Genomic DNA, 21,616 nt, shown 5'->3' with positions numbered 1-21,616 from the left:
TATGTTCCCATTGCTTATCCCAAATACTTGTTATCATTACCTTGATCTGCATTGTATCTTGATGCAGAAATAATGAAAGAATATTTAATTTTATCATAACTAAATTAAGTATTAAATGTCAGCCAACTGTTGGTCCTCTGAGATATTTGAATTTAGTGATGTAGATTTGAAAACAAAAATCACAAGAAACTTGCAAGTCATCTGCAGTATTCCATTACTAGTTGAGGAAGTAATCAAAATGAAACTTGTTCAGTGTTGAATTTAATTTGTAATTTCCTTCAATTACAATTTTTTCTTGTAACATCACAATTTACCAAGTTCAGAAAAGTTATTTCAGGGGCCAGATTGGTGGTGCTAGAGGTAAGCATCTGCCTTGCAAGAACTAGCTTAGGACAGACCTCGGTTCTATCCTCCACTGTCCCATATGGTCCCCTCAAGCCAGGAGTGATTTCTGAGCGCATACCTAGGAGTAACCCCTGAGCATCAAATGGATGTGGCCCAAAAAAACAAAAACAAAACAAAATGAAACAAATAAAAGTTATTTCAGGCATTAATTGTTCAAACAACAATCCCACCACCAGTGTGATCTCTCCACTAGTCTCCAGTTTCACAACCACCACCAAGCCTATCTCTCCTGTGCAGACATAAACAAACATACTGTTTGTTACAACACAAAGGGAAATTGAATTATCAAAACTTAGATCATTAAAGATCAGTTTGAATTGTTATATCACTCCATGGTTTTACTAAAGTAAATTTTTAAGGATTTACTGTTGTGGTTGGTGCTAGTTGAGTATTCTGTGTTACTCTTTCTGCACACTGAACCTAGTGGTCTTTCATGTAACTTTCCAATCAAATAGTTGGAGAGTCTACTTGGCTGACACGCTACAAAATGTTGATGTTGTCCGATAGTTTGCAGAATAGGATCTATAGATCTGGTACAAATTTGGTGGCCTGGCCAATTTAATATGATTAAGTTGTGGGTCTGGGCCATTCCTCACAGAGGGCGTTGAGTGTGGCTGTGGATGCTGTGCCTTCAGGCAGAAAGAGGAACCTGCCCCCACCTCTTCTGCGAAGGCCCCAGAGTTTTCAGCCCAATCTAGACTACCTGGGAAGAATCAGTGGCCAACATTTTCTTTTGGAGTTTAGTAATCTGGCTGCAATTTTAAAAGTAAATTCTGTATACATTTCTCTTGATTTTCATAATACCCAGGGATATTAAACTTGAAGGTTTTATTCCATAGTTTTAGATAAGAAAAATAGCATGAAAAGGCACTAGAATGATGATACAGCAGGTTGGACATTTGTCCTGTATGCAGTCTACTTGGGTTCAATTCTGGAATCCCATATGTCCCTCTGAGCCCTGTGGAATTGATTCCTGGGTTCAGAGCCAAGACCAGTGTGATGCAAAACAAAAAAATAACACGAGAATCTGAGTAACTTGCTTTTTATGGTCAATTAGTTAAGGGGTAAGGTAAACAAATATGCATTTATAAAATCATTTTAATTAATCATTTTACAAATATCAAGAATGATCATGTTGGTAATTTAAAAAAAAACTTTATATATTTATTGATTGATTGTTTTGTGGACCATACCCAGCAGTGCTCAGGGGTTAACTCCTGGCTCTGCCCTCATAAATCGCCCCTGCCAAGCTGGAGAACCATATAGGATGCCAAGAATCAAACCGGGTCCCTCCCAGGTCGGCTGCATGCAACGTCAATGCCACACTCCTGTGCTATCTCTTTGGCCCCTCATGTTGGTAATTTACAGAGCAGTCCCTTAGGAGTTTAGCTCTTTGATGACCTGACCAGTATGTTTCCTATTATAGTGATTGTCACATCGAGACAGGTTAACTAAAATCTGTCAATTTTTTTAGATACCTCTTTTTAAAATTTGTATTTTTAAAAGTATATATAAAGTAATAAAATATTATGTATGATGATTACAGTATGTGAACTAAATGCAAAGTTGTTTTTTTTCTTTTCCCAGCACCAGCATTGGATGTTGATTGGCAGAGCAACAACACCTTTGCTTCTTGTAGTACAGATATGTGCATTCATGTCTGTAAACTAGGACAAGACAGACCTATTAAAACATTCCAGGGACACACGGTGAGAATCCTCTTTTCCTCCCCACCCTGCCCCATTGAAGTTATTTGATAGTTTATGTTGTCATTTATCAGTTGTATATTTGATACTTTTCAAAAATAAAAACCTTAGTCTATATAATGAAAATATAAATGTTTGTTGTCATTTTAGAATGAAGTAAATGCTATCAAGTGGGACCCAACTGGCAATCTCTTGGCCTCCTGTTCTGATGACATGACTTTAAAGGTAATTTGGTTAGTGAAAAGTAACAGGAGACAGTAGTATCAGAGTGTGGTTGCTTTTTAATATCATTTAACAATGCTTCAGGTGATTGAATATTAAACCTACATGAGGATTTACTCTGGTTACAATTGCTAGTCATTGGTGGGTTTTTTTTTTTCTGAAATGCCTGAAATATTTAAAGGATGGCTTTATGATGCGAGAAAAATGCTGCTATAAATTGATTTTATTATTAGAAAGTCATCATATTGGTGCAATTAGCTTCCTTTGCACATGTAAAGATAGAGGTTATTAAGTAGTGAGATCTTTATGGATTTTATTGAAATTTTATGAATTGTATTGGCTTGATACAATATAAGTAGATATCTTTTTTGCTGGGCAAAAATCAATAATGGAATTGCTTTGTGAATAAGCATAGTTGACATGTCAAAGAACACATCTCACATTTTTTTGTTATGTGGCCAAAAGCAGAATTAACACTTCTTACCTAAGATAGTCAGATAACACAAAAATAAAAGCATTTTGAGATACAGAATAACCCAGTACAGCCTGAAACTTTGTTACAATAGCATTGTAAACCATAGTACCTAATTAAAAAGCAATGCTCTGGGGTTACTTCTGGCTCTGTGCTAGGAATTACTCATGGCGGTGTGTGGGGCACTAAATGGGATTTGTGCCGGGCAAATGCCCCTACCTGCTCTACTATTGCTTCACCCCAGTGGTGCCCAAATTGGACAAAAAAAGTTAAACATAATAGTAGTTTCAAAAGAATTTTTGGGCCCATTTCTATAACATAATAATTCTACTAAAAACAGTTTTATTTTTGATTTTATAGTACCAATGACTACGGGCAAAATGGCTGCTACTAATAGTATTATCATGATGGAAAATGTTAAATTTTCTTCCTGTGAACAGAGTGCAATGTTGGTAATCTAGTGGAATTTCTGCTGGGAATTTTTTTTTCAAACCTGGACTCTTACACTTAATAGAAATACTTTTTGAAAATTTTTGGCTTAATCTATTTTGCTTACTTGTATTTATATAGTTATGAGATGTTTAAGGTCTTCAAAACAAAAGATGGCATTATGAGGAAAGGAAAGAAAGCCAGTTGCTAGAGCGTGTAGTGTCATGGATTAATAAAGCTGAAGACTTAAACTTGAATTAAAAATTCTTAAGCTTTCTTTATTCTGAGAATGATGAAAGGTAATAGAATTCTAAACCAGAAACTAAGTGGATGGGTCAAGTATAGTGGAACTATTTTCTGAAAACAAGAAATGGCAGAAAATTGAGAAGATAATGGCAAGTTTGAACAGTAGATTTGAGTAATCCAAATGATGGCACTAGTTTCTGGAATTCCCAGCAAATGAGTAATCATTTAGAACTAAGACTATAGATAAAAGTATGTAGGTAGAAAGAATAGATAAGAAAGGAGGGAAACCTAAAAGATTACTCTTAAGAAATTCCACCATAGGGTTGGAGACATAATAATGAAAGCCACTTTTGCGTGTGCATACACACACACTCACACACACACACACACACACACACACTCACACTCATTCATTCACTCACTCCACTTTATTATTCCTTTTCAAGATGGGGAAGTGCTCTACAGTCATTATTGTCATGCTGAAAAGTTAAACAGATCCTTTGATATATTAAACATGTTAATTCATTATTTTTATTAGTTATCTTGCTGAAATATGAGGAGGCCCAGTGAATTTTTATTAGCAGTTAATTGTGGTATTCATATTTGACAAGATTATATTGAGACTTCTCTTTCCACATCTTTAATATAAAAATTCAGCTCAGGGAAGGCTTATTCTCTGCTTTACCATTTAACTTTAATTATTGCTTTGATACTTTCCACAAGTTGACCTGTATCAATAATTTGCTTTGGGTTTCATGATGTGAAGAATACTTAATCTGTACCAGAAAACTTTGCTTTGCATACTTTTGGCCCCAAATCCTCCCCTCTTACCACATTTTCTCATCCTCAACACTTAAACCAAAAGTAGCCCTGAGTACTACTGAGTGAGGCCCCCATACAAGCACAAGAACAGTCAATACGATGTCTACTCTTAACATCTTACGAGGCATTAATTATCTTAGAACTGAAACACTAAACTTTTTGCTTAGCTATCCCTTCATCCTGCCAGCCATCAGTTTTCTGAGTCTATTGTTCGTCTTTAGGATTGTCTCTTTTTATTTGTTTTGGAGGGAAAGTGCTCCCAAACAGTGTTCAGAAGGCTTGGGATTCCACTGGAAAATTCTTGGCCAACTGGGTCATCAATTTAGTGTAAGAGCCCAAGGAAACAATGCAGCAATGTGGTGATAATGCTGCTGGAGATGGTAGGGCAGTTATATGGTGCTGGGAATTAAACTTGGGTTAGGTGTGTGGTAAACATATGCCAAACCCGCTTACTCTATGCTGGCCTTTGCATCTTATAAAATCTCATGTAAAAGTAATTGCATGGTCTCTCTCTTTTGAGATTCATCTGTGTTGTTTATGACAGGATTTTCTTTTTCCCTTTTTTTTTTTTTTAAGAATAAGACTTTGTATTTATACAGATACTCCTCGCTTAACGACCTACCTGTTTAGTGACCACTCGCAGTTATGACCATCTCTTCACATTATTTTATTTTATTTTAAATATCCTTTTTCTATCTTGTACACTCAACAGTACAGTACTGTGGTTTTTGGTGCTTTAATGTACCTACTTTACTAACTTTATGTTCTGTAATACATTGCAGTACTGTATAATTTACACAACCTATGCAAATTAAAACAAGTGCAAGTCTTCAGTTTGATCTTACTCGTTATTTTACTTATTCAGAAAACTGTATTGTCAAGTACTATGCATATACTGTACTATACATATACTATACTATAATATACATGTACTAGTACAGTTGTATACAGTACATGCAGTTCATCACTTAATGACCAGTTCGCTTAATGACCAAGTCTTTGAAACGGAACTTGGTTGTTAAGCGAGGAGTATCTGTATATACATCACCTTATTCTTTATCCATCGAGAAACAGTAGTTTTTAATATCATGGCTTTATGACTAGTGCTACAGTTAACAATTCTTTTGGATAGAAACCCATAGGAGATTAGCTCAAGTGACCTCATCTTTTTTTCTCATTTCTATTTTTAACTATTTAAACACTATGATTCATAATAATTTATATTATATTGCTTGTTATAGCTAAATAGCTAATGGATTATCAGGAGATACTTCAGTAAAAGAATATGTTGGGTTCATTGGATGTTTATTAGGCTATTTATCACGAGTTGAGCATTCAGTTGTTTTTGTTTATTAAGCATTGTTGTCTTCTATGACTACTTACCTAATTTGGCCTGTTACTGCTGGGGTGTCAGTATAGAGGAATTTGGAAGTGTTATGTGGAAGTATTTGCAGCCATGTGCTCCAGGAAACCCAGAATCTGTAGAAAGGGACCTATCAAGTTATATTGCAGCAGCTGTAGAATGTGGCTGTGGCTGCAGAGGCTTTCAGAAGTTTTGAGGTTGGTGGTAGGATACTGTCTACCTGTACTCTGAAAAATCCCAGCGTTTTTAGCCTCCCAAAATTGATGTACATGAAGATTTTGTTGATTAAAAAGTCTCTTTAGAGATTAGTCATCTTGCAGTGAAGTTAGACCACTGGTATGGAGCAACTGTGAGCTGTGGATGTCATTGCCAGGGCTTTGCAGACAGGAACTCTGCCTATCCCCCTTCTCAAGGGAGCCACAGAGTTTTCAGCTAGAATACTAGTATATCTATAAATTTTTGCAGCTTAGATTACATCTCTTTTTGTTGTTGTTTTGGGTCACACTCAACAGTGCTGGGGGTTACTCCTGGCTCTGCGCTCAGAAATCGCTCCTGGCAGGCTTGTGGGACCGTAGGGGATGCCGGGATTCAAACCGGGGTCTATCTGGGTTGGACATGTGTAAGGCAAACACCCTGCTGCTGTACTATCGCTCTGGCCCTTGGGTTGCATCTCTTAAGATGCTACTGAGTGTGGAACTGGAAGAATGAACAGACATGAATGGCAGATGTGAGGTGTGGGTGTGGCTCTTATTTTGAATTTCTTTAATTAAACTTTACACTTTTCTATTGAGGCTACATGGCTACATGCATTTTCATTTTCTCACTACTGAAAAAGGATTCCAACATCCTCCACAGTGCTTACTATACTTAGTATGAACGAAAATGCTAATTCCATTCATACTTGAAGTATTACCCAGGGACCTTAGTGAATATCTGTACTCTATCGTACTACATACAAGAAATCTTGCAGAAAGATCTGCTTACGCCTCACAATGATGACTATGTAGAAAAAGCTTAAGTGAATTTGTCCATTTTTTAAAGAGATAAATATTAAGTATGTCCTATTACATTTCATTTCCTTGCAAATATCCCTTGATCTCTAAAAGTCACTGTTATAGCATTGTCACTTAATTTTGGGCTGGGAATATAAAGTTTTGAATTTTTTCTTTGTCAAAAATAATTAAATATTTTTCATTTCTTTTAGATATGGAGTATGAAACAAGACAATTGTGTCCATGATTTGCAAGCACATAATAAAGAAATTTATACTATTAAGTGGAGTCCAACAGGGCCAGGGACAAATAATCCAAATGCCAACCTTATGTTAGCAAGGTAATATTTCTGTTTATTTTTATGAATCATCTACAAATAAAACTTCTGTTAAATGTGACAGAAAATTTGGGTAAAATATGAAATGAGAATATCTCAACATTTTTTTTAAAAATGGGAATTTTAAAGCATGTTAGTTTAGGTCAGACTAAATTTTATATTTGGTGATAGCTACTGTTTAGTGATACCAAATATTAAAATCGAAGTAACTGAGCCATAAAATAGTAAAATTTTCTAAAGATTTAAAGAAGAGAATTAGGGTTGGGAGAGTGAGGGATTCTGGGACATTGATGGCAGGACCAAGAGGTGGCAGGTTTGAGCATGTAGTGCTAGAAATTCCTGTATGAAATCTTCTTACAAGTAGCAGTTTATAAGTCATAGTGTCCAAAATGAAAAATAGTTAAAATTAAAACATCACTCAGAGGCCACCAGTGTGGCTCACATATAAAACTAATATGTGCCTTGTATGTATGACACGTAGACTTTAGCCCAGTACAACATAGTGCTCAAACACACCTGAGCATGGACCATACAACAACAAAATGTATGTATATATCTGTATATTATCAACACAGTTCAAAATAATAAATCAATAGAAATTATTTAAAGAACAAAGAAATGTAGTAATCTCATTCTTTTTCATAAATTCAGGAATTTTGAAGATGGCCCTAAAGGCTCCCTTTTAGCTTTGTTTCAAGATTTGTTTGTCTACCCACCTTTGTTTCAAGATAGTTTCTTCCTGACAACATACAGTGCTTCTTCTTGTAAGGAATTTGTGATTAGTTATTAGGAATGGCTGAATATCAGTACATTATGTTGAACTGAGAGTATTTCAATGATTGTAAAATCGCTCTTTTTTCCTCCTTGTCAGTGCGTCCTTTGATTCTACTGTTAGATTATGGGATGTAGACCGAGGGATTTGCATCCATACTTTGACAAAACACCAAGAGCCTGTATACAGTGTAGCTTTCAGTCCTGATGGCAGATATCTGGCAAGTGGTTCTTTTGACAAATGTGTGCACATCTGGAACACACAGGTATGCATATTTAGTTATCTTACATTTAATAATAGTATATTTAACAATAAATCATGTATTTTTTATTTTAATTTTTTGAACAATTCTACAGATAAAATGTGTGTTTAAGATGTATTTATTTATTTAGATAAGTGGTATTATATCTTTTTACCTGAATAAGTTTTATCTTTGAAGGACTAAAATATGAATAGCAGAAGTATTAAATACAAGATAAGATTTCTATAACAGCACATAACTTTCAAATGTAAACTTTAAATTACTAGGCTTTTTTTTTTTAGAAGTAGAGAAAGGAAGCTGAAGAACTAGTACAGTGGTTAGGGCCCATAGCCAACCTGAGGTCAGCTTGGGTTCAGTCCCAAGTACCCTCTATATTCCTATGAGACTCACCAGGATTGATCACTGAGAACATGGTGTGGCTCCAAAATTAGAAAGAAAAAGAAAAGTGAGGTAAAGTTGCCTTAATTTTAAAAATCTTTCTGTGTGAGGCCGGAGAAATAGCATAAAGACAATGCGTTTGCCTTGCATGCAGAAGAATGGTGGTTCGAATCCTGGCATCCCATATGGTCTCCTGAGCACTGCCGGGTGTGACCCCCCCCCAAAAAATTTTTTTTCTGTGTAAGTGTAAATTTCTGATTCTACGATACAGATACTCCTCAAGGAACTTGGTCATTAATCGAGGAGTATCTATAGCAGTCTCTTACCTCCTTTTCATTATTTGATCTTAGCTGATTCTCGTACTCAAATACAACTCAGTTATGGTCTATTTTTCTTTAACTCGTTGGCCATCGTAGTTAATCACACAAATTCTTTTGAATAATTTGTTTCTTTTCAAGTATTAATTTTTAATAAGTTGCACATCAAATGATCCCATTTAGATCCCCAAACATACTTAAAATATGTACACTGAAATGTCTTGCTTTCAATTACTTCTTGATCCCCTACTGGTAAAACTACTATTTTTTCCTTCATTCTTCCTAAGATTTTTTTTGGTGTGTGTGTGTGAGATTTAAAAGCATTGGAGTTCTCTATCTTGGAAATAGGAGAAAATATTCTCCAACAGTCCAGTGTGTAGGTTTTAATTTCCTGTGTCTTTACATTTGTATTTCTGTTACGAAATTTGAGAAATTTTTTGCGGTATGTTAGTGGCCACTCTAATTTTCTATGAACTGTATAATCATGGTTTTGTTTTTCTGTTACTGGTATTTTGATTCGTAAGATATCTTTATATTTCACTTAATTTTTTTGTGCCTGGGATGCCATATGGGATGCTGGGGATTGAACCCAGGTCAACCATATACTGGCAAGTGCCTCACCCCTCCATATTATCTCTCTGGCTTTGAAATATTTATATTTAGAGAAATAAACTCTTGAATTATTATTTTTTATTTAAAGTTTTTTTTTAATTATTTGTCACTGGCTTACAATGCTATGAAATTACGGGATTCTAGCTCTGCACACACGTGTACGTGTGTATATGTGTTTGTGTGTGTGTGTGTTGTGTGATTTTTTTTTTCACTACTACTACCACTAAAGTTCCAGCAACAGTTCACCATCAAAGATCCTCTCTACTCATCCCTTCCACTCTTTGCTTTTCTCTTATAACCACCATGATTTTTATTATTTGGGAATTAGTTTTATTGATTTGGGTGTGGCTTAATTTAGTCCTATTCCACAAATGAATGAAACCATCATTTAGTTTTCTTTCACTTATTATTTCACTTGTATACTGTATTTATCTCTAGGTCCATTCATTTTGTTCCAAATGGCACAGTTTTATCTTTTCAAAATGATAGTAGTAGTTCAGTAAAAATATATATATCCCAGCATCTTTATTCAGTCATCTAATGAATATTTAGGATAAATCATGTTTTGGCTATTATGAATAATACTACTATAAACATAGGGATACAGATATTCTTTAGTATCATTGTTTTATATTTTTCATATGAAATATCTAGGAATATAGTCTGATGAAGTTGGACTCTTGAGTTGTATTTTGAATTAAAGTTCAGAGGAAAGGAATTAGAGATATAGTACATTGGGTATGACACTTGAATACAGCCAACCTAAGTTTGATCTTTTGTACCATTTATGGTATCCTGAATACCTTGACAGTAATATCCTGAGCACTGCTAGGTATATCCCAAAGAATATAACAAGAAAATAGTTCTACTTTATTATCTTAGTATTTTACCCATACCATTTTAGCTCTACTCTTTTTATCTAAATATATGCTTGTTCTAGATAATAGTCTGGAAAGCTACTATATTTACTTAAAATACTGATTTATAAAATTTTATTTAACTTTGTACTTTGCGGGAAAACACTAATTTTGAGTCCAATTGAAGTGAAAATTATAGTCAAATTAAATATAAATATAAATAATAACAAAATAAGTCTATATATTCAAGCTAATCTTTGTTTATTTTAACTTCTATTTATATTTTTTTAGTTCTGGTATTAGATATTAGTTTACAGCAGTTTTGAAGTTTTATAGTTGCAGAGCTACTATGCCAATCCATCAGTTTTTCAGAGCCTTTTATCTTTTAATGATGAATATTCAACATCTACTGTTAGGTTTTTAAACTATTCAAGGTAATTCTTGTTTGTGCTTGTCCCAGCTGGGAGGGATTGGCTCCCTACTTCTACCTGTTCTCCACCCATGGGGGTGGTCCTACTTCTCCCAAAAAAGACCTCAGGTCAGAGAGACTACTTTGGATTTTGGCCCCACAGTTAGCCTGTCTGCCTGCTGGTGTCTTTGCCTGCTTGCAGAGCTTGTGGAAGAAGTTTCTGAACCTATTGTATCTCCCTAACCTTGTGTAGAATATTTGCTGTGTCAGCATTGCTTCGAGACCCACATTCCCCAATACCCCCAGGACTGGGTCATGAGACTTTCACTATAGTCTATATCCCAAGGTCCTGACTAAATAGTAATATTTTGCCATATCTATTTGAGATATTCTTTATTTTATATATAATAAAATTTTATAGATATAGCTAAAATTCCTCCTTTATATTTCCCTTTCCTTCTTAGAGACTAACAAATATAGTATTTATTACTGAGATAAATGAGGTACTACTATTTCATGTTAAGATTTTATATAGATAATGCCATATTGGATAATTCAATTTTGTTGATGTACTTTGGATTATAACATCATATAGGCGTCATATTAAACACCATTATCCATCTGATGTAGTACCTTTTGTTTACCACTTTAAGTCTAATTTTATGCTTCACTCTACATTTGACCTGAATTATCTACACCTTTTCTTCCTTTCTGATAGCTACTACTTTGGTTTTAGAGTCTAAAAGTTTGTTTTTGTTATTATGGTTTTTTGTTTCCTTACTACACGTAAATGAAATCTTATGGTGCTTGTCTTTGTCTTACTTTACTAACCATACTACCCCTGAGGTCAGGATTAGGGCTTAGCCGGCCAGCTGGCCTTATAAGGCCATTGAAATCCTATGGTCTCTTTCTGATACAAGACAGCACTTGTGTTCTTTCTCAGCAGCCTGCAGCCTGTCTGCTTGGATTGTCTGATTTGCAAAACGATGTTAAAAATATCTCAGTGACCCTGGCCAAGAAACAGTCCTGACCCCTAGGTCATCCCTGATGTTGCTAATACCAGGGTCTTTCTTGCACATACATGCCCGTACTTGTCTTATGTAGCTGACTTGTACTTCACTGTGTATGTGTGTTTCATTTTCTTTATCCACTCAACTCTAATGAAACACTTAGTTGTTTCCAGTTTTTGATAGTGAACGATTTGATGAATAACGGAATAATGGTGTCTCATTAATTAGTTTTTTGTATTCTTTTTTTGGGGGGGGGTTTTGGGCCACACCCAGCGGTGCTCAGGGGTTACTCCTGGCTGTCTGCTCAGAAATAGCTCCTGGCAGGCACGGGGGACCATATGGGACACCGGGATTCGAACCAACCACCTTTGGTCCTGGATCAGCTGCTTGCAAGGCAAACATGCTGTGCTATCTCTCCGGGCCCAGTTTTTTGTATTCTTTAGGAAATACACAGAAGCAGATTAGCTGGGTCATATGAAATTTTTAAAGGATTGTTTATTATTGTTTTTGTCTTTTTGGAGAAATCTTCATTCAGTTTTCCATAATGACTCCCCTCAGTTTACATTTCCATCAACAGTGTACACAATTTACCTCTACATCTTTTCCAACAGATGTTAGTGCCAATGTCTTCTCAGTAGGAAGTACTTTAAGAAAAAAACTATATTTATTGATTGATTGAGTGATTGATTTTTGGGCCACATGCAGAAGCAAGCGCTCAGGGGTCATTCCTGGCTCTGCATTTAGAAATTGCCTTTGGCAGGCTGGGGTACCATATGGGATGCTGGATCTCTCCTGGTCAGCCACATGTAAGGCCCTATTGCTGTGCTATCTCTCTGGCCCCCCCTTCAATAGGATATACTTTTATTAGCTCTATTACCTCTAGTATGGCCAAGATACTTGTCTGGTTTGTCAAGCCTAAATATCAGAAGCATAAATTTCATTATTTTTTCCCTCTCAATAGAATCTCGACTATATTTGTACTAAATGAATAAAACAATTAAGTTATACTTACAATTCACCTAGTGTAATGAATGGTCATTTTTCTAGTAACCTCTATGCTTTCCCATAGGGAGCCCATACTTGGTTGGCATGCACCAGAACTCACACTTATTGTTGCCAAAAAAAAAAAAAAAAAAAAAAAAGGCAGGGGAGACCAATTAAGCAGTGCTGGGGATATCATTTGTTCATGTGGAATGTAACACATGAACAAATGAAAAGAATAAGATAACTCTTCACTTTTTTTTATACCTCCCCTAGCTTAGAGTGACTATTAACTAAGGAATGGCTAATCAATTGGAATTGTAGTTATTGGTATATTTTGTTTTTAATAGTATTATTAATTTATCTTACTAGTAATATACTACATTCTGAATTTTTTTTCATAATCTAGTTTTAACTTTATATCTCTACATGTTTTCTAATCTCATGAATACAACATTAATAACAAATTTACTCCAGGTCATAAATTGGTTATCTCTAACTAATGTTAACTGTATCAAAGAAGCTAACTATGCCTAAGATAAAAAACATTATCAGTACTGGAGAATAGTAGTGACTTCTTCATAAACAAGTTATTAAGTCAGGCTAGGTGTTACCTTGTATTTCAGAAGTTTTACTTACTTTGGAGTTGAAACTAAATTATATTTATGATTTCTAGAATGAAAGTCTTATAATTTTTGTCTCTCAACTAGAACTTACAGTAAGATACGTTAAATTTTAAAGATTTTTTCCTGTTTTGTTTGTTTGTGTGTGTGTGTGTGTGTGTTTTTGTTCTTTTTTTTTTTTAGACAGGTGCTCTAGTTCATAGCTATAGGGGAACAGGTGGAATTTTTGAAGTTTGCTGGAATGCAGCAGGAGACAAAGTTGGAGCCAGTGCATCAGATGGTTCAGTAAGTATAATAAAGTATTTTTTAGTATGTGTAAGCATCATGAATGAATTTTGCCTTTGTACTAGTGGCCTCAGAAGTATTGTAGCATTTTTTTAGTCCAAAAACTTTTATGTCTTTTTAGCTTATAATTGTCACATGGTATAATTATTTTCACTGTGCTGTTTAAAAGGCAAGAGGAAGTATATATTCACCAGTGGCAATTTGATGTACATTTCTCATTGGCTGTACTACCAGCCATTTCCCTCATGTGCACTGCCAATATATTTCTGAGAACTAACACACAGTTTATATAGTAGCATTACAGTGCCAATGGTATTGTCATTCAATCTTAGGAAGAGCTGTAGGCCCAGGGGAGGGCAGTGTGTACACCCAGCCACCATGAGTAGTTCTATGAAATGTCTTCCCTCTTCAGTTTGGTCTGTACAATGTATATTCATGAGTATTCCATGGATCCTAGTCATATACCAAAAATATGTAATAATAAGTGATTTATATAATGCATGATATATGTTATACATATAAATGACTGATTCGGATTTTTACTTTTGGTTGAGGGTGCACAACATACTCAATGCTCAAGGCAGCATATGTGATGTCAGAAATCAAACTCAAATCAGCCATATGCAAGGGAAGCACCTACTTACCCTCCAGCCCCCAAGTATTTTTTAGAGTCACATTATGATCATGCACACATACAAACACTAGTTGCAAAATTTGTCATAAAATTTGTGATGATTATACATTGAAATATGGTTAAAAATTTATGATATGGTGCTTATCTTTTAAACTGGAAGCATACTCTATGTTATTGATTCAAATAATAGAAACAACAGGCTCTTTCACAAGAGTATTTTCAGAATTAAATGAACAAATCCTTGCAGTGTAACCATTTGAGAAAGTAAATATAGTAAAATAACCACTCAGAGAGATTCAGCTTCTCAATTCCTATTTCTACCTTCTCTTCCCTACTGGAGAATGTTGGTGGGCCACGAGATGGAAGAATAGAGATTACTGCCTTCTGCTTTGAGAAACAGACTTTCAAGATGCATTTTATCAGCTCTTTATTGAATACCATAGGCATCTGTATGTTTTTACTTCCTGGTAGTTGAGTTCCAGTGCTCGGAAGGAAAATGGGGGAAGGGGAAGGATGAAAAATGAATGGCCATTAGCTGCTTGCTGAAGCAATAGCTTAGTAGGTCCTTAAAATCTGAGTTGTGTTTCTTTTGTCATATTAATATTATCCATGTTCATTTCCCCCATCTACATACATAGGTTTTCTGATTTATATTAAGTGCCTTTTTGTCATAATGGTTTTTACTTTACCAATTTTGTGAGATTGGACATATAGATTCCAAAGTGTATTACAGAGATTAATCTTAAAATGTATGTTGACATTCTTAACACAGTAGTTGATTAATATACTTTTTTTTTTCAGGTTTGTGTATTAGACCTTCGGAAATAGCGCTACTAGTTGGAAGCCATGGACCGACTATGAATGTGTACATAGCCAAAATGACTGTCCCTGACCCATGTACTGCTATAGTCCCACTTGAACCATGGCCAGTCCACTACAGCCAAATCTAAAAGAAATATATACATACAGTGTATATAAACAAAATTGCACCCTGAAGATGACAGAATTTTGTCACAGCTTGTGAATTCTGTTCACCAAGTGCTGGAATCTAATCTGCTGTGCCCCTAAAATAGCATTTAGATGTTTTGGATATGAGAAACAGAAGAGAAAAAGAAATATGCGTTATAAAAGCAGCCCATACATATACCAGTATGGATACTAATGACAGCCTTGTTTCTCCCCTTTGAATCAGCAGACACCATGGATTATATTCTTTTTTTTTTCCCTTCAATAGTTGAGCAGTTTGTATGTACAGAGAAAATGGACTTACAAAACCTTGCAGCAGTAGTTTGTTCTTGCTTTTAAACTTTGTTTTTGGTTTAGTTTATGAATGCATGAAGTAAGGGAGTGAATCAGTTTCTTGTTTATATTTTTTTCACCTTTTAAACAAACAAAAAAATTCTTAAAAATATTTTAAAGCATTCTTTTGAAGAGATAGATGTTTGGTACATTTTATGGCTCCCAGAGCATATATTCAATTGGTGCATGTTGTTGAAGGGGGAAATTGGAAGTTAAATGAAAATATATGACTTTGGTCAAGTCAATCTGTTAGACACATCAGTAAAAGGGTATTATGCTCTGTGTTTGTTTTTATTTTTGTTGTTGTTTGTTTTTTAGTCTTGTTTTTTTTGGGTTTTTTTTTTTTTTTTGGTTGTTTGTTCTGGTGATGTGGCTTAAATGCAATAGTTTCTTTTGGGGGACATATTTCTGTCAATTAAAGACTAGACGGGCACAAAAATTTTTTAATACCATAGAGAAGATGCATTAAAAAATCTTCTGATGTTTTGTAGCCATAACTAAATTATGGTTAAAATGTGCACTATTGTGAAAAGGAGCAAAGTAGGTTTGGTTTTATGTTATTCGTTTATTTGTTTTGCTTTGTTTATTAAGAGATTAAAATGTTTCTGGATAAGGATTAGCTTCTCAAAGTGTCCATCATTCTGTGTAGAAGCTTAAATATGTAATGTAACCAAACTCCAGTATTAAAAAAATCTCATGTTATTTTTCTTTATACAAAGCAAGATAACGGCATATAACACTGCCATTACATGGCAAAATGTTTGCTACCTTAGTTTAAAAAAACAATCTTTAAAACAAGACTTGCTTCAAGATGTTTTTAAATAGCAATGATTCATAATTTTTTAAAAATCTATAATTGCACTAACCTCCCTGCTGCTCTGATTCTGCATTTGTGGTACTTGTGACTACATATTTTCAAGTATAGATAGATGTAAGCTGCTATTTTTTTTCAGTAATCACTACTATATCATGTCTTTTACTCTGTTTATAATGCCAAGTATTTTCTTAAAGATATATAGATATCAAATCAAACCTTGTGCTCATGCAACTAAAAGCTAAAATATACAGAATTTACAAATGATAGCATGGGGCTGTGTTTATATGTGTGATTAACAGGGTTTGTCATGATTAATATAAGAATCCAGAAGTGTCAATTTTGAAGAGAATAGCTGTCAAATTTATGTCTAAAGATTTTAAATATGGAATCATTTATTATCAAGCTTAGTAAATTTATAACACTATTTCTGTCACTAATTAGTTTGAGGCATTTACTACTAAAATTTTAACCTATATTTTAAGTAGAAACTGATTTAACCCAAGTAATGCAGCTTTGATTTTCAGCATTTGTTGTTTTGCTATTTTCCAAAACAGCATTGATTGAAGCAAGTCTTGGTTTTACTAAGGTAGTATAGCATTTGCTATTGGTAAAGAAAATATACATAATTTCACAATACATTGTTAAATATATCCCAGTTGTTGTTAGTGGGGACTATGATACTGTAATAATATTTTTAAAAATTTACATCCAGAGAGGCAGTCATTCATGATGGTTTTGTGCCAGCTGTTTTTAGGGTTTTGGATCACATTATAGATACTTAGAACTATTACCCTGTGACTTATGTAGGAAACCTAATATGCTGAATATCTGGCACTTGAAATCCTGCTTTTATTGCTAGAGGTCCACATCTGTGGTGACCTCTGTTGTTGTTTTAAAAAATAAATAAAAATAAAAAAGTCTGTGCAATAATTTTTAAATGTGCTCCCAGGAATAGACACAAATGTTTTGAGTATGTTTAAGCTGCATTTTCCTTTAGTGATGCATTTGTCAATTGCACTGAATTTAAATCTGAAAGTCAGAGGTGATTATTGATAGTACTTTTGTATTTTGATATGGACAATTTATTCATTTGCATACAATTAACTTTTTCCCCATTTGATTGAAAGATAAACAGTTCTGCAATATAGCTGCCAAAATAGACAGCTACATTTTTATTGTATTGCCATCTTTTCTCTTTTTTTTTTTTTTAAATCTTTAGCTATTTTACTTAAGATTAAGAGTCACAATAGAACATATGAAAGATTATAAATACAGAGCTTTATTGTCCTGAAGTCTTGGGTCTTTTAAGTATAAACTTCATCTGAAAGGTATCCATTTTGTAGGCTTGGGTTCTTTATGAGCATATGATTGTTTATTTTTGCTGCTGTTCTCAACATCATCATTGCCTGCTGATGTGCCACGATGCTGCTCCAACTGACAAAAATAAGATTGCCTCTGATTTGAGCAGTAACTTGATTGTAAGAGACTGACCATGTTCCACAATCTGTAAAATTCTGTATTTGAGATTCTTGCTTATTTTCCTTCTATTTTCTTTTTTCTGGAGAACTTATTCATGAAGATCAACTGATCCAGTAGATTTTCTATGGTATTTAGCATATATCATTGTATAAGCTGTAAGAAACTTATAAGGAAAAATAGAAAGGAAAACTTGAATGAGTCTTTATTGATTTAAATAGTATAAAGAAATAGCAGCTGTCCCTATTAATTAAGCATCATAAAGGAATATCCCTTTTTCCTTATCTTTGTAGCAAGTCTACTAAGTTCTTCCATTGGTTCCAAAACCCATTTCTTATTCTTGATCAGGTACCATCATTCACTTTCACATGACTTTTAGAAGTTGTGACTTTTTTTTTAAGTAGGCATTAGGTATAAAAATCTGTTTCACTTATTCTCTGGGTAAGTATGTTTTAGGATTAAACAAACCTTTTACAGATACTGAAAGTGCCTCCTTTTGTGGTGTAAAAATTTAATTATGGTGCAAAAAAGTAATCATTAGGTTGAATTACATGAAGGTTTTTTGCTTTTTGACATATAAAGATGTCAAGAGAAAGGCCAAAGATTTGTACTTTTTCACTTATAAGCACTCCTTTTTTCCTTAAACTTCTTTCTGTCAAATTAGATTTAATGAGAGAGTACTATTTTTAAGGAGCTGTTTATGTAGAATGGTTTTGTTAAGAGTGATGTAAACTATTACTGAGTAGAGGATTAAAGAGGAGTATGCATTTTTTGCCATATAAAAGGATCACTGGTGATCATCCTTACATGAGCAAAAGTGTTTTACTAGATAAGCAGAAAAAATAAATCTCAAATGCAGTGCTATTTACTCTTTCAAAGCAGTTTTCTTTTTCTTTTTTTTTTAATCATATTGTACATTTCTATAAAACCTGCTTCTATTCTTGCATGCTAATGATGGTACTTGCATTTGGTGTATTACTATTGACAGTTTTCACAGAAATCCTATTTCATGGACCAACATTGTGGCATGGCAGCAAATGCCAACGTTTTGGGGGAATAGCAGCAAATTTACAAGAGACCCTGATTGTTTTTGTTTTTATTTGTTTTTGTTTTCCCTTCCAAAACAGCAGGGATGGAAGGAGGAGAGTACAGAAGTCATGAATCACTTCTTCCAGTAGTAGCTCTGAAGTGTCACATTCAAGATCAATATTTTAAACATGATTCTAGTTAGTAGGAGAGAGAAAAGAGGAAGTGTTCACTTTTTTAATACACTGATTTAGAAAATTGATGTCTTATCAGTAGTTCTGAAGTATTACTAGCATTCTTTACTTCTGCCTTCATGTTGACAGTGTTGAAGCAGGGTGAATAACTAGAGCATATTTTTTTTTTCCTGGAGTAAAAAAAACTGTTTCATGATGTTTTCTTTAGCATTTCTGGATAAGTTCAAGAAAACATTCTGCATGTTGTATTTAGTTTGTATTTTTCCATCTCATTGAAGACAAAACACACAGGCTGCATTATGTAGTTCTGTTCCCTAAATTCAGAAATAATTTTTCTTCTTTCCTGTCTTTGACATTGTAGCTATAATGTTCTAATTTTGATTATTACAAATCCTTTGGGTCTAATTCTGTGAGCCTACCTATAGCACTGGATTAAATGTCTGCATCATTTCTTTAGTTATCCAGTTAACTTTAAAACTGTTGTAAAAGTGTAAACCAGCCCATGACAGTTTTTTGTACATGTTGAAGAACTTTATTATTGTTCAGTTTTCATGATTATTGTGTAAGGAAGACTGATATAGATGTTCTATGCTGTCCTGGACCATGTTAATTACACTTACGATGTATTTTGGTTCCACATCACAATGATTTGTCCCCAATGACCCTTTTATCCTTTCTAGGCACATTTTTGTTGTTGTTGTTGTTGTTGTCGCAGTTTCCCTTTGCATTGTATTGCTTTGACAACTGTAATTTGAATCAGATCTGAAAGAGGTCCAGAATAAAATATATTTTGATATTATGTTGGCTGTGTACATATGTAAAACCTTTGATATCTATGTAGTTTGTATAGACTATTTACTAGTCAAGTAAAGAGAGAGGGATGCTATTTCTTGTTTACAATTTCTTGTTTACATTTTAATTGCATTTACTCCTCCAATGTTCTATTGTAGAATAAACTTTTTGCTGAGTCAGTCTTCATAACATATGTCTATTCTCTCCCATATTGGTGTTACCAACTTAAATAGCTGCCATTAGAACCCAAGCCACTGTCTTTCATAAACATTGTTTTACAAATTATATTAAAGCCCATAGGTAAAATGACAAAATTTACTATTTTATTACTGCTCACGGGAAATGAGATTTTTAAATGAAGGGATTATTTACTATTTTTATTACAGAATAATAGAGCATTTAACCAACTAAGCATAATTGTTACTTTTAAATTATTTGAAAAATCATTATTGTATTTTGGGACATTATTTCACATAAATTTAAAGAAGACTTCAGATTCCTTTGCTTAGTATGCAGTTGAGCCACAAAAAAATGATTATATTGATGAGTTTGTAGGAAAGTATGCTCTATTTTCACTTAATGGCATTTTGTTCTTTACATAGACCTATTTTGATTCAATAATTTTTCCCTGCTAGTTGGTTATGTGGCTAAAAAATGTTATAATCAAGCTATGAGGAAAGATATTAGACCTGTTTTATTTAGACCAGTTACAACTAAGTTAGAGACTTTAAAAGAATCTTTACCACCTTCCCCCATTTATTTTTTTTTAGCAAAGCATTTTGTATCTTTCTTCAAACTTACCTTTCATTTTTGTAAGAAAAACTTAACATAGGAATACCTTTGATATGCATTACTAAATGACAAGCTACTGTAGTTGCTAGAACCTTCTGGCAGCCTTTTATTTTCAAAGAGTTAATTTACTTTGCATGGCATAATGGTTAATAGTAATTCTGTATTTTATATCTTTTTAAAAAGTGTTGGACTACTAATTAAAATCCATATAGATATTAGGTAGAACTGAAATTAATTTGAGTTATCATAGGAGGATTTTTAATTTCATTATAATGAATCAACATTTTTTAAAACCCATTATATATAGCAGATCAAAGTTTACTGTTTTCCCAGTATATTCATTTGCAAAATGCAGTGGAGAAAAAGTCACTTTGGACAATAGTTTTTTGGTGCCTTTCTCTGCTGTACCAAAGCACTTTGTCAGCAATGAAATGTTAACTGTCTGCTACTCTTTTTGCATGTTTCTTCTCAAATGTCATCCCAATGCTTATTTGTCCTAACTTGTAATATTTTTGTATTAAATTTTTAGGAGTTTCTTGTAATTTCTTTATAATTTAAAATATATTAAACACAAAGTCTTTAGTAAAGTACAGAAGACAAATAATGTTTCTTGGTTGTTGGGTTTGTATGATCAATTGTGTAAGCAATTCACAATTTAAGAACCAAGACTAGTAAAGTAGAATCTACACAGGCAAAAAGGTACCAGGTCCCATCCATTGACTTGTCTCTTTAGTCAATAATGAAAAGTTTGCACACCTCTGAAGAAAAAACAGGATATCACATTTCTTTGGGGGGAAAATGCAAAGGAAATTTCATGTTATGCTAATTTAGTGTTAGAGTGGATGGTCTTGGAAGAAACCACATTTCCCGAATTCTCAAAAACATTGATTGAAAGGTACGGGACATGTCTTCTGTGGAGGAATTAAGCACTGAATAGGTATCACCAGTTGTTAAACTTGTGCTTTAAAACCATGGTTCTGTGGAAGTGAAAATGCTTTGCTTACATAAGACACTAGGTTTGATCCCCAGCACTGAAAGGAAAAGGAAATCATGTTGCACTGAAATTTTTGTGTGAGATCAGACATC

General features: G+C 33.9%; 1 protein-coding gene across 2 annotated transcripts in view; it reads left to right on the top strand.

Annotated features, from left to right (window-relative positions):
• The window catches only part of TBL1XR1 (TBL1X/Y related 1), a 91,961-nt gene extending 70,904 nt beyond the window's left edge, over positions 1-21,057 (top strand). For both annotated transcript variants that reach the window (XM_049775222.1, XM_049775221.1), the window contains 6 exons: positions 1,993-2,114; positions 2,262-2,336; positions 6,870-6,997; positions 7,866-8,031; positions 13,399-13,500; positions 14,936-21,057. In XM_049775222.1, the coding sequence (XP_049631179.1) occupies positions 1,993-2,114; positions 2,262-2,336; positions 6,870-6,997; positions 7,866-8,031; positions 13,399-13,500; positions 14,936-14,962 (620 nt within the window). In that variant the 3' untranslated portion in view covers positions 14,963-21,057. The remainder of the gene's footprint in view (positions 1-1,992; positions 2,115-2,261; positions 2,337-6,869; positions 6,998-7,865; positions 8,032-13,398; positions 13,501-14,935) is intronic.
• The last annotated feature ends 559 nt before the right edge of the window (positions 21,058-21,616 follow it).

Source organism: Suncus etruscus, chromosome 6 (genome assembly GCF_024139225.1).
Source record: "Suncus etruscus isolate mSunEtr1 chromosome 6, mSunEtr1.pri.cur, whole genome shotgun sequence".
NCBI lineage: Eukaryota > Metazoa > Chordata > Mammalia > Eulipotyphla > Soricidae > Suncus > Suncus etruscus.
This window is presented reverse-complemented; position numbering and strand designations above follow the sequence as displayed.